General features: G+C 36.3%; 1 protein-coding gene across 1 annotated transcript; it reads left to right on the top strand.

Annotated features, from left to right (window-relative positions):
* Positions 1-10,644: 10,644 nt before the first annotated feature.
* On the top strand, positions 10,645-17,709 carry LOC141818513 (protein transport protein SEC16B homolog; the record flags this gene model as incomplete). The annotated part of the gene is made up of 8 exons (XM_074706000.1): positions 10,645-10,835; positions 10,913-12,904; positions 13,002-13,325; positions 15,306-15,434; positions 15,532-15,654; positions 15,941-16,105; positions 17,364-17,489; positions 17,575-17,709. Coding segments are annotated over exons 2-8 (2,673 nt in total), but the record flags the coding sequence as incomplete, so codon positions are not given.
* Positions 17,710-17,904: the final 195 nt, after the last annotated feature.

Genomic DNA, 17,904 nt, shown 5'->3' with positions numbered 1-17,904 from the left:
ACTCAGCACATTCATGGCCATTTTATGAAGATGCTTACCTCTCCCCGATCCATTCCATTATCGGCGTGGATTTTATTGCTGAATTATTTACAACCGCCAGGACTCAGGAGAGTTTATTCCAACTTTGCACTTTATTTTCATTATTAATATCATGTTTAGTTTTTATTTTGCATTTTCAGCTTAAATCAGTAATAAATTCCATTTTCATGAGCATTTTAGTTTGAAATAAAATTTTAAAGTTCACTGTATGCATGGTTTAGGGTAGGGAATAAATGTATCCCCCTAGGACTTCTTTACATCATGATAGAAGCACTTAAAAGAGAGTTACATTTGATTGATTATTCTAGGAATTTAAGTCCATGGATGAACATTTTTGAACACTTGGATTGCCCTTAACAATGGAACCTAGAATGATGAAATTGAGATAATGTGATTTTGGGTCCACATTTATTTAGGTTTAAAAATCTCCCCCATAAACCATACAACTTCATGCTTTATCCATGTTTATCCATTTTCCTTTGATATTTTTCACCCCATTTTTTGGTTTAATTTTCTTGCTCTCTTGGACATGGGTATTTTTTATTGTTATTAATGTTCCTTTGCCCGAGACGGTCAAAGATTTAAGTGTGGGGGAGGAGGTGTGAAATTTTGAAGAAAAAAAAAATTTTTTTGAAGAAAAGAATGAGAAGTGTGCCAAATTTGGATGTTTTGTGCCAATTTTGGGTTAAAGCAAGGTGTCAATGAGAGTTTTAATTGAAGCAATTCAAATCTTCATCATTATTTGATGTTATGATGGTTTTTGTGAGGATACATGAAGTTGTGAATTTTTCAAGAAAAGGAGGTTGCAAATGCTCAAAGTGTGCCAAGTAAGGTTCAAATGAGTTGTTTTTAACCTCTCATTGCTTTCTTTGCTTTTGAATTGCTGAATTGAGATGGAATTAGTTGATATCAGAATGCATTGAGTCATGTTAGCAATATAATGCATTGATGAGTTATTTTGAGGGTTTTCCATTGATGAGAGGTTATGAAGTGAAATAAGAGGTAAATTTTCTTAGTGGCCGGATTTGGGGCACTTAAAATTTGGTTTCATGGACGGATTGGAGAAAACAAAGAATGTTAAAGAAATTCTCAGAAATGATTGTGAAAATGGTGGATTCAAAATTGGAGGAATGGAGCTTGTGAACAAATTGAAACTCAAGTGTTTGACAAAAAGTGTGCTAAAGCAAGTAAACAATGTGCCAAGTTTGCTTGGATTGTTTTCAACAAGACAATTGCAAATCATTTGAAGAAGCTCAATTGGAATGCAAGAACTGGTGAAGCAAGATCAGCAAGATCAGATTGAGAAGAAAAAAAAAAACAAAAAAAAAAAGAGATAAAAAAAGGAAACGTTGAATGTATCGAGGAGTAGGACCAAAGTAAACTCCATTTCAGTGTCTTTATAAACAACCAACTAAGAATGCCAAACCTTCAAAATGCTGCTGCCACAGAAAAGAAGAAGAAAAAGAAAAAAATAGAAAAAAAACCCAGTTTTTACAGTTTGATCAGTTGAAGGTCTTGCCACAGTTGAACTACTGATCCGAATTCATTTCAGTTGCTTTGCATAAACAACAGCATTATCAGATGTCAAGCCTTCAAAATGCAAAAAGAATGCAACAACAACAAGAAAGGAAATCAAAAAAAAAACAGAAAAAAAAAATAGTTTTAAAATGCAGTTTTATTTTTCAGCCCATTCTTACAATTTTTATGGGACTGATCTGAGCTCAAATTGCACAGAACTTTGCATGGTTATTAGCATTATCAATCAAGCTTCATTATGGAAAAAGAATGGAGGCAAAACAGCAAGAAACAAGAGAGAACAAGCAAAGTTTCAAATCCAATTTCAGTAATTTTTAGAATTAGAACGTGCCAATGATACATTGAAATTGTGGTTTCATGTGAAGTGAATTTTAGTTTCTGATGATTGGATGCTATTTCTTATCTCTTGTGAAACCTAAATGTGAAGAAATTGGGCTTAAATTTCAAAGGGAAAACAAAAATGGCACATGTGGTGAATCTTGAAGCAAAAAGAAGAAGAAAGAATTGAAGATTTGTATCAAGGAAATGAACCTCATGAGTTTGACTCATTTTTGATTCATGGATATGCAAAACACACTGAAACAAATGGAATACAAGAGAAAGAAATCAGAAAAAGGGCAAGGGTTCATTGATTAGCATTTAACTATACCCATGTTTACCACTTCATTTACTCTCTTTTTTGAATTTCTTTTCTCTTGAAATTTCACTTCTAAATTCCTATTTCATTTGTCTCAGTTCATGATCTCTTTATGTCTTGAATAAGCCTAGTATATGTGGATTCCAAATTAAGAATGGTAGTGGAGAGTAGAAAACAAGCAAGCCTATGGAAATGCATGAAACTTAAGTTGCTTGAGTGAGCTCCACTTTACTTTGATCATGAATTAGAATTAGGATGAGAGCCACTGATTTTATTCACTGAAAATAACCTCGTGAGATTTAGTGTGATGCATTTATCTCAATTAATCATGAAGGGTGAAACTTGCTATGTAGTTAACCAAATACAAGGGTTAGTCCATGGATTTAAGCTTTTGAGACTCTACAACTTAGATAATTCCCTTTTAATTGTTTCTAATCATGATTAAGAATGATCTAGGGGGGGTACGATCTTAGTTTATTTTGTTGACTTGAGCGAGGACGCTCAAGGGTAAGTGTGGGGGAATTTGATGAGTTAGGATTTTATGCATTTTTAATCGATTCAATTTTGGATTTTTAAATGAAAATAAATTGTTAAATGAATCAATTTGATTATATTTGTGTCATGTGGTATAATTGAAGGTTTGATTATAATTTCTGTGATTTAATGGCAAATTTTGTATTAATTGAGTTTAATTGATTTTAGGGTTCAAATCGGATCAAATTCGAGCTCAATCGCGATGGTCAAATCGAGCCAATTTGCCCAAATTGATCAAGCCAACATGGAGGACATGACCTAGATCAAGCCCGATCAAGATCCCTTAAATTTTTGGAAGCCCTAAGCTGCCCTAGAGCCTAGATCAAGTTTTGATCGTTGGATTCAAACATGGACGGTCCAGATTGATCAATTAATCAGCTATATAAAGCCGAACATTAGAAGTGAACAGTGGCTGCGCCACTGTTCATCTTCTCGCCCGCGACGAAGCTCTGCTCAGGGACGTACGTCCACAGCAGCTCTCGTCGTCCCAAATCTCTTCCATGGCGTTCCTTGATCCTAGAGGAGTCTTTAGCCGGTTGATTGGGTGAATCCCAGCAGCTGGACAAGGCGCAAAGGAGAGGGTTTCTCCGGCGGGTAGCGACCCTATTTCAGCATGTTCCGGCCAACCTCAGCACAATCCGACACCGCAATCCTTCAAGGGGTTCTCTGAGGAGCGTGGAGTTTTCCTATATAGTTATCAAATCGATCGGAGCAAGTTGAAGCACGGAATCCAGTTTTTGCAGCTTCAATGCCGCTGTGCCGAGCTCTGTTACCACCAGGAGAGGGTTTCTTCGGTTTTTTCGGGTTCGAGCACGCGAGCAAAACACTCCAGAAACCAGCTTCAAGCTTCTAAAGGATTATCGGAGCCAATATTGGTATCCGACGGCTGATTGACAACCAGCTGAGAAGAGGCTAAGGAGAAGAAGAGGGATGGACGATTTTATCAGTTTCTGTTTCTGCATTTCCTTTGTTTCTGTTCAACTTTCAATTTCTGAATTGTAGCTAATCTAAATCTTTAGTAACCTTGTGAATTCGGTTCTTGGTCAGTGTTTAGCTTTTGTTTGGATTCTGAATTGTTTTAGAGTTTGATTAGCTTCCTTTTAACCCTTCAATTGCAATCTGAACCTTCTTCTGAAACTCTGATAAGCACTGTTCCGTGCCAATCTGAGCCAAAGTATCGGGGTTGAGCTTGTTTAGTTTAAGCATTTGTTTGTGTTAGTTAATTGTAGCTCATAGGTCAGTTAATATCATTGTTCAGCAAGCTAGAATTATTCCCTCTTAATTTGTTAGTTTAGCCTAGTTTCATTTTAAGTTTAGTTGTTAACTTAATTGCTTTGATGATGTTTAGAGCTTGCATTAGGGTGTAGCTTGCTTTAGGGTTTCATTTTTAGACTAGAACTGCATCTTTCATTTATTTGCTAATTTTCGTTTACATTTCACTTCAAAACACCAAAACCCCATTTTATATATGAAAACCCAAAAAAAGAACGACACGAAAGCTCGATTTGAACAATTGTCTACTAGTCCTTGGAAAAATACGACTCGAGGCCCCTATACTTCATTTATTTGAATTTATTATGGGTTTTCGATAAATTTATAAATTCTAATTTGCAACCCTACTCGTGACACATTGCAAATCTAGGGTTGTCAGCAACTGAATAAGCCCGGAGTCAACTCAGGTCAAACCTGAGTTGGCTGGATCTGGGCGCTCGGATGTTATTCCCGGCACCCCTATGTGTTCCAGGCGCCCCTATGGGTTCCAAGCGCCCCTATATGTTCCAAGCGCCTGGATTCAAAAAAATTGACCAAGATAAAATCGAGGAGATCAGATCGGATCTTATCTAGGCACTCGGATAAGAATCCATGCGCCTGGAAGGGGCTATATAAGGGGCCTTGGCGTGAAGCACCAGCATACAATCTGTCTACATCATACTCTTCATCCAAAGGTGCTGTTCAACGCGAACGACATCCTGCTCGTGCGACTGGAGAAGTTCTAGGAAGAGTGCACTACACTCAGGACTTCCCAATCGGCCTGACGAGAGTTTGTTTGTTTTCAAGTCTTACTTTTTATATTTTTATATTCATTATTTGATTGGACTGTAAGACAAATTTCTCCATCTCTCGAATGAAGGTTCGGAAAGGAGACCACTAGTGGACGGACGTCTCTCATACATAGGCATTGGACGTACTAACCTTGGGAGGTTAGAAACCAAGTAAAATCCGTGAATCTCTGTGCTTGTTTATCTAATTATGTTGCTAAATTTGCTTTGACAGTGCGAATGAACGAAAAACGAATGAACGAGAAGCACACGCTATTCACCCCCCTCTAGCGCACCCCACCGATCTTACACAACGAAAACTTCAAGTAAGCTCGACACCACATGCACAATCGTAAGATTTTACTTAGTTCACCACCTCCTAAGGTGACTACTTCAAGGCCTAGTCTTAGCGATCTATCACCACTATCATTCTCCTTCTCAGATAGGGGTGAGTATTCAATTAAAACCGAATCAAACTGAACCGAACCGAATCGAATTAATCAAAATCGAACAGAACCGAATTTTTTCAAACTAACTAAATCGATCAAATTTTTAAATAAAAATCAAACAAACCAAACCCATAACATATCAATTAATTTAATTTTTGACTGAATTAACTGTAGGATCGAGTTAGAGTGCTAGAGAGGGGTGAATAGCGCTTTATCTCTTTTTCACTCATTCAATAAATCATACATAAAAATATTGCGGGTAAATAAAACTATAGTAGAAAAATAAGGAATGAGTATGCTTTTGTTTATTTGGTTCACAACCAAAAGTTACCACTCCAAGACCCACAATCCTTAATCATTTTCGATGGACAATCCACTATAAACCCCTCTTACGAGGAGTTTTACCGCTTTACAAAATCAGTAAGGAACGGTAAATCCTTATCGTCCTAAGATGTTAAGTACAAGAGCAACAAGTAATGGTTACTGACTTAGAAGATGAGAACTATAAATGTTGATGTAGCTCTTCGGCATTACGATGGCATACTGGATCGGTTGTCTACGCACAAAAAGTCATCGTCGTAGTGTAGTAAGTTGATGTTAAGGTTTCCCCTCGTAGCTATTTATAAAGGCTGATTTAGGCGCCTGAAAGTCGTTCCGGACGCCTCCACGTGATCTCGTCAATCTGCGTTTGATGCTGACTCAACATCTTTTGGGCACTTGTATCCGTTCTGGGCGCTTGGATACTGACGTGGAGGTTGTTGAAATAACTTTAACTCTGCAATACCTTATCTTTATCCGAGCATCTGGAGGCTAAGGTGTCCCAACTACTGGGACTCTGCCACTTCATCTGCCTTGTTGGCCCATTTGACTGACATCCGAGTGCTTGGATCCTTTCCGAGCACTTGGATTGTCCGGTAGCCTAGATCTAGATAAGGACGTCTGGAACATAAAGTTCCAGCCTCTCTTTTTCTACATCACAAGTTAGTACAGAAATAAAGTATAACAGGAAAGTGACAGTTTTGATAAACTGTTTGGTCTTAATTTTAGATTTTTAATGAAATCTTAGGTCAGACTGACGTCTACTGTTCTCCTTTCTAGGAATGCACCCTCATCTACTCCACTCGGGACAAGTTACCTTTTGCCAAGTTGGTCTTCTAGACCCATTTGACTTTTGCTCAGCTTTAATCCTCAACACCAGGACTTCCATTGCTAGACGTCTGATCCTCCAAACCCACCTAAACTTTTTGCTTGGTGTTCTGATCTGCCAAGACTTCTTGTCCAGTCCTCTTGATCAGGATTTCCTTGTCCAGTCCTCCAAACCAGGACTTCCTTACCCAACCCCCTTGATAAAGACTTCCTTGCCCAATTCTCAAATCAGATCTTCCTTTGCCTAGTCACAACTAGGGTTTCCTTTGCCTAGCCTCAACTAGGACTTCCTTTGTCTAGCCTCAACTAGGACTTCCATATACTACCTGCACACTCAGTTCAGTTTATTAGTCCGCTTCACAGACTTAACTTGAACCCTTTACCATTATCAAAATCCAGGTTCGATCATCTGGTGCTCACTACACCAACATTAACCAAAATTTTTTAAGTATCATAGAAGATTTATCAATTAATTAAAGATTTATAAATTCACTTACTTAAAAATTTATAAATTATTTTTTATTTTAATTAATTCAGTTTCTTCTATTTATTTAATTTTATTGAATAAGAAATTTTAAAATCAAAATTGAACTGAATTACCAAATTAATCAATTTTTAAGGGAAAAAATTGAATTTTTAAAATAACCGAATCGAATTTTTAAATTCGATCGGTTAGATCGATTTATTTGATTTGACTGAACTTTTGCTCATCCTTATTCTTAGATACTTCTTGGAGGTGGAGAAGTCTCTTACAAGCTATTCTTATAAATAATGCAAGCAAATACAAGAGATAAAAGTAAATATAATGAAAGTAACTACTTTGCACGAATCTTGCTTTGAACAGTTTTTTATTGTTTGGAATTGCCTCTTGTTAGTCCAGAAATACAGCAATACTTTGTACTCACTCCAAGAATCGACCCCTTCAAAACACCTCAAAACATTTTTTTTATAGAGCTACTGTTTGGGCTGATTTCTGCTAATCAATCGATTGATCAATTGTAGATTCAATTGTTGCTCTAACTCGTAAGTTCAATGGTTCCATCTACCTTCGTATTAGTTGATTGCCCAAAATCATCGATCAACTATTGCCTAATTAATTGAATCTTACAATCAAGTTCTAAACTCTCTGTTTGCTCGAACAGTGATATCAGTTGGCTGATACACTCCATCAGTTGATTGATTATGATAAGTTGAGTTTTTCAATTGATTTCAAAAGCTTCTGTTTGCTATTATAGTGTTATCAATCGACTGATTAAATCTATCAATTGACTATCACTATAACAAATTACTAGACACAATCATTGTAGTAATTTTTGTTCACAATTATTGTAGCATAGTTACTGTAGCAAACCCTAAAAAATACCTCAAACCCTAATTTCATATTTAAGTCTTATCAAGGCTGAATTCTTATTTTGCTTAATATCTAGTTGACCTCAAACTTTCAAGACTTTCTTTACTCAGTATCTAGTCAACGTTAACCTACCGAGGCTTCTTGTTGCCTAGCATTTGGTCATCCTTAATTTGTCGAAACTTCATCGTTGTCTAACATCCTATCAATCTTAACCTATCAGGGCTTCCTTATTGCCTAACATCTAGTCAACTTTGACCTACTAAGACTTCACACATTATGCCAACTCCTTATTGATCTTATGACTGTCAAATGTTCAATCAATCGTGCTTAAATTTCTCTCTTGCCAACTAATATATTGAACAAACATCGAAACTCAAATGCAAGTCCCATCAAACTTGGTCAATCGAGCTTGATCAACTTAGTCAATCTTGACCAAAGGTTAATTGTACCAATAATTTTTATTTTACTTATTTAAAGTTTGCAATTGAGCATTCCCAATACTCTTCTGCAAAAAGGTGGAATCCGCCACCTTAGCGGCCCCACACGATCGGCCCCACGACCATTTGTGAGGAGGTAAATCGAGAAACTGCAGTTGGTCACAACGCAGGAGGGTATTGCCTGGCTTCGCCAGGATTCGAACCCTTACCCTCTTCTGCAAGTCTGCTACGTCGTAATCAACTTAGCTATGCCTCGGAGGCAGCATTCCCAACATTCACTTATAGCTTATATTTGTATTTGAAATAAATGGTTGGGAAGATGAATTAATAAACATAGAATCCATTCCTTTCTATGAGCACAGAAAAGACGATTCTCTCATTTATTAATTTTAGGTTATAAATTGAACCATTCACTAATGAATTAATAGTAAATGAGGATAAGAAGTAATTGGAGTGGTAAATAGAAAATTCTTGACTTCAATAATTTAATTGGAGGATTAATTTATATGTAATAATTATATCAATGGACTATTTTTTTAAATAAATATTTTATAATAGAGAAGAGTGCAATTACATATTTTTAGTAGAGTAATAATGAAATTAATAAGTTAGATAAATTAATTAAAAAGTTTAATTATTTATCTAATTTATTGAATTTTTTTTTATGGGTCCATGATCTCCGATAGGCCTTTCAAATAAATAATAGACAAAAGATATAACTTAGAAATTATACGTGAACATGAAAATTCATTTCCATCATTTTAGGGTTTGAAAATGAATATAATTAAATATGAGATATTAATTAAATTTAAAATATAATTATAGATAATTATATATTTTAGATAATTGAGGCAATATCCAAAAAGAATGTCATTAATATCTTTAATATATTAAGAATATATATTAAATATTATTTAACAATTAATAGATAATTTTTTAAATTTAAAAATTATAATTTTGATCGGATTTGATCAATATGAAAAATCCTATAATTTTGATGGATTTGAGAAATTTCTAGAATAAATAAGGATTCCATCTTGTCTCATAAAAAATATAGGCTCTACGTTTTCATGTGTTAAAATAATATAGAGAAAATAATTAAATTTCTAAATTTTATATTTTGGAGTGCTCACGTACTATTGTGGATAGAATTATCTTAATTTCTATGCATCCCGAATACATAAAAAAGAAGGAAAATAATAAGAAGTTAATTTTCTAGAATAATAATTTTTATTTTTATTAATTTATATTTATGTATTCAATAACAATTTATGAAATTATGTAATTGTTTTCGCTGTAGCTCTTCTGTAAAAGGTGGAATCCGTCACTTTAGCGGTCCCACACGATCGATCCCACGATCATTTGTGAGCGCTTTCGCTGTAGCTCGATTCTATAGAAAATAGATAATTTAAATCGTCTGAATTATTCTAGAGACTCATTGATTTCCAACATTTATTGTATTAAAATGTATTTTATTTTAAAATATTTAGTAGATTCGTTGTCACAAAATATTAAAAGTTACTTGAATTAGCTACTAAAAATCATCACTTAGAATTAATAATAAATTTTGCAAGATTTTTTTCCTCGTTTGAAAATGTAAATTTGTAAGCTCGCCACCAACAAAGACTAACAAACCAGGTAAAATTATTTTATAGAGAAATGATACACTACATGAAAACACAACATAAAAATACAACATGACACACATACTGCATGGATATGAGATCCGATTGCATGAAAATACCATGTGACTTTATAGTAGTAAGGTGATCAATTTTATCAAAAGATTTGTAAGATTTTTTATTTTTTAATAAAACTTTTGTACTAAAGTCAATTTGATACTTACGATTATAATTAATATTACTTATTATTTGTCTAACTTCGTTTCTAGTTTTGATGATGGTCTGGTCAAATGCAAACCAATTGACTTAGCTCAATGAGGTCATGGGAATATGATTCAATTTGAGTTGAAGTTAATCTTAGTCTAAGTGTTGTGTGTGTAAGTTTGTCTTTAGTTTTGATGCTTATTACCGCTAATTTGATTCAAACCAATCAACCAAACTCAAACGAGGTCATGCAAGCATGATTCAATCCAAGTCTAGTCTAAGTTCCCTACACTTATTATATATTAATTCCAAACATGCATGACTAATTTTAGTACATCTTGTACAAGTCCATGTTTGGATTCTTCAATTTAAGTAATCTTGTTCATCTGTTGGACCGTGGGATCCGTTTCGTCTAACGATGTGATTGAGCCGGCCGGATTTGATTGTCCGGTCCGGTAAACCAAAGAGGGAAGTCAACCCGGATGGTAGACGTGGAGCCCACGCGATGAGCGGTTCAGAAAGCGCGTGGTGAACGGCCCACTCCACCACTGTAGTATCCGTAGCCTTTTCATTATAAACTTCCAGTTAGGCCCTGCTTAATTTATATTTTCTACCATTTCGTAGTAGTGTCTCGGCTTGGTTTTGCAAACGGCCGAATGTTAAACCGGGGAATTTGGGAAAAAACAGGGGAAATGGAAACAAATTAACGACCACGAAAGAAGGGGGGAAAACTTGGGGCGAGGTGTCGGCTAGATCGCGAACGAGGGTTCGTCTCCTCTTCGCTTCGGTCCTCTCAGATCTCGGCGCTCCTGATCGCTCTTCGATTCCGGCGTCTTGCTCGGTAACTTTTGATTTCTGAAGGCCGATTCGTCTTCCTTGGTCATCATTTGTATCTTTCACTGTTGTTTTTGGTGTCAGATCGGTGGAGATCGGAAGATTTACTCGATCTTGCACGCCGTGGCTTCCTGTGATTCTAGTATCATTTGGGAAGTTGTAATTTTGGGATAATGGAGATCTTTTAGGGTTTTGGATGCGATTTCTGTCGAATCGAATCGGCGGTTACGACCGAGGATCCCCTGTCAGCTCGATCTTTGATAAAATTTTTTGATCTCTTTTGAGGGATCCGGCTTGAAATAAGTCGGTGGCCCGGTGGATCAAAAAAATTGCTGTTTTGATAATTGTGGGAAGAAGGGAGCGATTTTGCTTTTGCCTTGGTAGCTTCGCTTTGTTGAGAATCAGATGGAATCTCCTCCTTTCCATGTGGAAGATCAGACCGATGAGGATTTCTTCAACAATCTAGTAGATGATGATTTTGGTGGAGCGGGTTCCCATCGTCGTCCCAACGAAATCGTGAGAGATTTATCTAACCTCAGCCTTGATGATGATATTGGTACCTCTGTGGAGGATCCTGATGATGCTGGATTGGTTTTCGAATCAAATGGACTGCAACAAGGTGAGGCCTTCCAGTCTTCGGATCCTTTGAATGACCCTTTGGCCTCTGCAAACTGCCCACCTTTAGATTCTTCTTTAGACCAGGTAGCCCCATTGGAAAGTTCAGTTGTGAGTTCTTCTGTGATTGAACCACAAAGTTCATTATCCACCCAACATTCTGGATCCAAGGGAACTAGTGTAAAAGAGATTCAGTGGAGTGCCTTCAGTGTCAGCTCCCAGCCGTTTGACAATGTTGGGTTGGAAAGTTATTCAGATTTCTTTGCTGAGAATGTTGATTCATCATCAGATAGATTGAAATCCAATGCTGATCTTAATTTTTCCCCTGTGGAAAATCAAGTTGAAAACTTGGACGCACATACAAATTCCTTGACGCTGCAAGACTCCCAACTCTTAAGCTCAGCAACTGATCAGAACACAAGTATTGATGCACAGTATTGGGAGAGTCTCTACCCAGGTTGGAAGTATGATGCAACTACCGGGCAATGGTATCAATTAGATGGCTATGATGCAGGCACGAATGCACAAAATCAACATGATTCGTCAAGATTAGATTCACAAGGAAACTTTATGGACAGTGCAGAAGGTCCTGCTTTCAACTCCAATTTGGGTACATCAGATAATCTATACCTTCAGCAAACTTCACAGTCAGTCTTGGAGACCATAGCTGAAGAAACTGCAACAGCTACAAATGCTACAACTACCAATTGGAACATTGGTTATAAGGAGAACACAGAATTCCCTCCTAATATGGTATTTGATCCTCAGTATCCTGGATGGTACTATGACACCAACACCCAAAACTGGTATTCCCTTGAGTCATACACTACCCCGATACTAACTGAAGTTCGGAATGAGGTAGTTGCTTCAAATGGCTTCTCAAGTGGGAACTACAGTGTATATAATCAAGTTGGCCAAACTGAACAAAATTCTAAGGGAACCATGGACAGCCAAGAGTTTGTGCAGCACTGGGCTCCTCTATCAAGTAGCTATTCTCATCAGCAGAACACGCTACAGGCTGGAGGTTTATCTGGAAAGCAGGAGGTACACAGCTTTTACAATCCGAACATACCTACTGGAACTGAGGCAGAAAGTAGTGTGGGTATTCAGATGTTTAAACCAATTGTTAATCATGATTTTGGCAGCTCTAATGGGATTATGTCGCCACACAACTCTGTCAATGGGGAAAGCAGATATCCAACTTATTCTCAAAATATGCCACATAGCATTCAGAAAAGTATGCCCAGCAGCTTCTTAGGCAATCAAAACTCAGTTGACTATTCACAACATTCATTTCAAGATACAAAAGCTTCTTATTCCCAGTTCACTTATTCTTCTAGTGAAGGAAGATCGTCAGCTGGATGCCCTGCACATGCTTTGGTTGCTTTTGGGTTTGGAGGGAAGCTCTTAGTTGTGAAAAATGCCACCTCTTTTGATGCAAACATAAATTATGGAAGCCAGGTAAGCTCTAAAAACCTACTTTGGTTTTGTAGGTACATTTTAGTTTTTCAACTTTTTTTTGTGTGTCTTGCATCTGAAAATTCGTTTCATTTGGAAGGGAACTCCTGCTGCTGTGATTTCTATTCTTAGCTTGTCCGAAGTTGTGACGAATAAACTTGACGCTTCGAGTATTGGTTCGAGCACTGCATGGGATTACTTCCATTCTTTGTGCCATCAAAATTTTCCAGGTCCTCTTGTTGGTGGGAGTGCTTCTACAAAGGATATAAATAAATGGTTAGATGAGAGAATTTCAAGCTATGATGCTCCTGTCATGGAGTTTCAGAAGGGGAAACTTTTGAAGTTGCTTGTTTCGTTGCTCAAAATATCATTGCAAAATTATGGAAAACTTCGATCACCTTTTGGCTCTGATCCATCACAAGAGGTTTTTGTAACATTAGTCTCAAATTAAATTAATTATACATATATTTTTCTTGTTACAGTTATATGATTGTTTCGTTTCAGAAGGTCAAAAAGATCATGTCTGTGTTCCTCTCACTCTAAAGTTCTTGACTGCAAATTTTTTCTTCCGAATGGTTATATAACCATTATTCTTGCATTTCATTTTTATGGAATTAATATTTGGTTCTGTTGGAGTTCTCATATCTAGATAATAACAATTTTTCACCATACCATGGTGCAACTTGATTCATATGGAAATTCTATTCTGACCTCTTAGTTCTATTCCATATCATTATTTCAGTAAGTAATATGGGAAGCTAAATCATCAACAAACATGGTGTAGGTTGGCCTGATAATGCTTCTGGTGGCAGTCATTCTGGTTGATGATTGCCACAAGAATATGGATTCCACCTTAAAGACATCGTTGTTATTGGTTTTCCTAATGCACGGTCTTTTCTTTTCAAAGAATGTTGTTGTTGGAACAGCAAAGACATGTTGTCGATCCGTTTAAGCACTTCCAGTTCTAGATATTTGAATTAGGAACCAATTTACTGGTTGTAAGATTTTTTATTGATTTCTCCTAAGCTAACAAGAGTGACTATATATATATATTTAAAATTTTTGATTATGATGGTGATTGTGCTCACTTTTTAGACACAGATTTGTGTAACATATCTGAAGGATGAGGATCTAGGCAGTTTCTCTTCTTCAGCTGCATCTCCCCCTCTGATTAATTAGCTTTTGCCAATCTGATTGGTTTTTTAGATATACCAAACAGTGTTTCATAGTTGTTCGGTATATTTTATCATCACCACCTTTTATGAGTGGAACTAAGCAAAACAAATCAAGGATGAATTTGGGTAACCTAAAATGAGAAGACAAATGGGACTGCAAAGCTTCATTGTGGAGAAACTGAAGTAGAATTTTTCACAGGATCATCATTGTGAAAAAATTCGTGCTATAGCTTACATGCAATATTTTCTTAGGATGAAGATTTTTCTAATTTCTTTCATCAGAAGTTTACTAGTTGAAGTAAGATTTGCCCATTGATTTTGGTTCAGCTGTCAGCCCTATGAACTTACTATCTTCAACAAATTGTGTTCTTTTATTTTGGTACAAGTGAGATGATTTTTGTTTCAACCAATAACCTAAATAGGATAAACATTGTTATAATATGAGGTAGAAACAATAGGGTCTTATCATTGGTTATGTTATACAAAGAAATTTCTTCTAAAGACCCTAATTATGCATACACCCATTAGTGGACTGATGCATAAGTCTTCGACTGTTGGGAGATCATTTTTTGCTTATTGAAGATAATATACCCAGCATGTTGGCACAAATATTTTTTCCTTTTTGACCACATACTGGAAGCGGTCCATGTGCTTCTGTCTGCATCTATAAAACATCTGAATTCAACAGCTACCAGAGCTGATCAGATCTGTCGTGTTTCTGGGATTGAATGAGCTAATTTACAAAAATCACTGATGCTAACCTGGATTTTCTACAAGATAGGAAACTGTCCTGAAATTTTGATTTCGAGATAAATTAGTAGTAGCACTTGGATTGACAGATACTATTTAACTATCACCTTAACCAAAGTTTGGCTGATTTAGTGTTTTTTTTTTCAATCCGTTGCTTAGCATCTACAGCTGATGAGAGCTTTTTGGACTGTACTATATTTAAGATACCCTTGTGTAGGAGGATGCTGTAGGTTAGTAGACAAGTACAAACAGAGGTCTTCTTTAAGGAGTATAAGTATTAGTTGTCATTTGTTCCTTATGTGAAGAGCTAATTTTTCAAGCTGTTCTGGCATGTCTATCTGAGCCATGCATACATTTAAGAAAATACCAAAATGTCCTTGCTATTAAGTGTGAACTGTACTTCCTCATTAATTTTTATCTTAGAATTCTTCAGGTTTTAGCAATTTCTTGTACCTTCAGTATAATTTTCTTGCTTGTAGGATGTTAATGGTCCAGAAATGGAAGTATGCAATCTTTTTGCTTCGTCAAAAATAAGCAGTGCTCCTCTTGGAGGGTATGGTTCATATGATTATTGTTTGAATAATATTCCATCAGAGAGCCAACTTCAGGTACCTTGAGTTCATCTGAGTTTCCCCCCCCCCCCAATAATTTCGTATAATCTAGTGAACTTGCTGTGAAAGTCTCTGTTCTGTCAACTTCTTTCAGGCAACTGCTGCTATGGTGCAAAGCCTTCTTGTTTCTGGTAAGAGGAGGGAGGCTCTCCAATTTGCTCAAGAAGGTCAATTATGGGGCCCTGCTCTTGTTCTTGCTGCCCAGTTTGGAGACAAGGTGTGTATACTTGTGCTTTCTTCTCTGCACTTGCAAAATTAGTTGATTTTTTGATTTGGTTGTAGATAATATTTGTTTCTTATTCATGTTTCAGATGGGAAAAATTCTTGATTATTCTGATGGATCTCATAATTTAGTTATAGTTCCATGCTTCGACAGTGAAAAAGACGGCTCATTTAGTTGGATTCAATTTGATCTTAGATAATATCTGTTTTCTGTTCATTTTTATAATGCGAAGTTTTTATTCTTCTTTGAGCTCTGATTGGTCTAACACTTTTGGTTGCAGTTTTATGTTGACACAGTAAGGAAGATGGCACAACATCAGCTTGCATTTGGGTCACCTTTACGATCACTGTGTCTGCTTATTGCTGGACAACCTGCAGATGTGTTTTTACCAATGGAGAATGCAGTTAATAGCTTACCTTTGGCTTCACCTATGCAGCCGGCAAAGGTGATTGAATAATTCAATCTGTACTTAGAAATTAACTTCTAATTTTGCTTCAAGATGAATGTTCTGTTATTCTTCCCTTCTTCAAGGTAAAATTGATATCTTATTTGATTGAAAATAAATCTCTGGTCTACCCAATGAATATGATTGGTGCAGCAAGGAACAAATGTTTATATCATATTTCATGACTTCAATTAATAGAAATGTTGTTGCACCTTTTACGTGATTCCCCACCCTTGATAATTGACTGCCAGTCACACTTTCATTTGCATGTTCTTTCTTAGTTTTTTTTTTTTTGTGTATAACTGGTAATAGGATTTAGGATTGTTGGGGGGGGGGGGGGGGGGTCAAGTTAAATAAGGTTGTGGATGATTTCACATTACCTTGTTTGGTAAAATGATAAAGTCACTGACAATCTCTGACAGTGTACAGTAAGTGGATCAAAGAACACTGAGGGTCATTTTACTTGCTAGGGCTGCAGTTGGAGGGGAAGGAGAGGAAAGAGGTTAGTGGAAGGGTAGGGACAAGAGGTAGAAGAGAAGGCAATGAAGTTATTTACCTGGGTAGTGAAAAGGAGGGAAAGGAGGTGGGAAGAGAGAAGAAGAGGGTCGGTTTTGCCATTTCTTATTTAATAACCAAGGCAGTAAACATATGGTGAGATATTTGTAGAGATCTGATCATATCTGCATCAAACACCATTCTTGTTGTTCCTATGGATTTTCACTTTTGAACCATTATGCCATTCATATGTAAAAACATATGTATATCTCAAGTTCTTGATTTCGAACACATAAATCTTTGATTATATTTATTTTTGTTAAAGCAGAAAGTACTGGGAATTCTACATCATGTGCAGCACTGAGCGTTGCTTCAACTAGATTCATGATTGTAGATTGTTGGTGATTTTAGTTTTCCACAATAGCCCTATAAACAAATTACTTACAGTGGCTACCAATTTCCCATAGATCCTTAGTGACTGCCAATTTCCTCATAGCACTCCCACATTGGCTTGCATCAAACTCTCTATCAAATGTGTTGTTATTTGTGATTCTCCTTGGACATCATAGGGATGAAATATGATTTCAACATAATTAACTATAAATGATTGCAGAAACTTTGATATCCTAGAGTGTTATTCTTTCTCAATTAATTATTATTTTTATAACTTTGTTTATGGTTGATTTGTGATATAAAATTCCATTTGGCATGTTTCAGCATTCAATTTTGGTTTTTTTTTTTTCTTTTCTCTAGCACTTGACAGGTTCAGCCCAGTGGGATGTTGGATAAATGGGAAGAGAATTTAGCAATTATAACTGCAAACAGAACAAAAGATGATGAACTGGTAATTATTCATCTTGGAGACTGCCTATGGAAGGACAGAGGAGAGGTGGCTATCCTTTCACTTATTATTTCTTTAATCTGATTATAGAATTGGTAACTTTGGTTTACTCCCCTAATTCATATCGATGCAGGTAACTGCAGCTCATACTTGTTACTTGGTTGCTGAAGCAAATATTGAACCATATACCGAGATTGCAAGACTCTGTCTTATTGGTGCTGATCACTTGAGATATCCAAGGACATATGCCACTCCTGATGCAATTCAGGTGTTTTCATGCTGGAACTTTCAGTTTTGCTTTTCTTTGTATGGTGCTTGCTGGTTTCAGTTTTTTATATGATGTTTGAAGTTGAATAGTTTGTGCTTCTTTTCTTCCCTCTCTGAGACTGAAAAATTAACCACATGTATTTATTCAAATGTGTTATTTTTTTAGCCTGTTAAAGCATGTCTGCTTGCAACCTTT

This window comes from Curcuma longa, unplaced genomic scaffold, assembly GCF_044706935.1.
Source record: "Curcuma longa cultivar G26 ecotype Majalengka, Jawa Barat unplaced genomic scaffold, ITB_CL_G26_1.1 contig_25151, whole genome shotgun sequence".
Classification (NCBI taxonomy): Eukaryota; Viridiplantae; Streptophyta; class Magnoliopsida; order Zingiberales; family Zingiberaceae; genus Curcuma; species Curcuma longa.
This window is presented reverse-complemented; position numbering and strand designations above follow the sequence as displayed.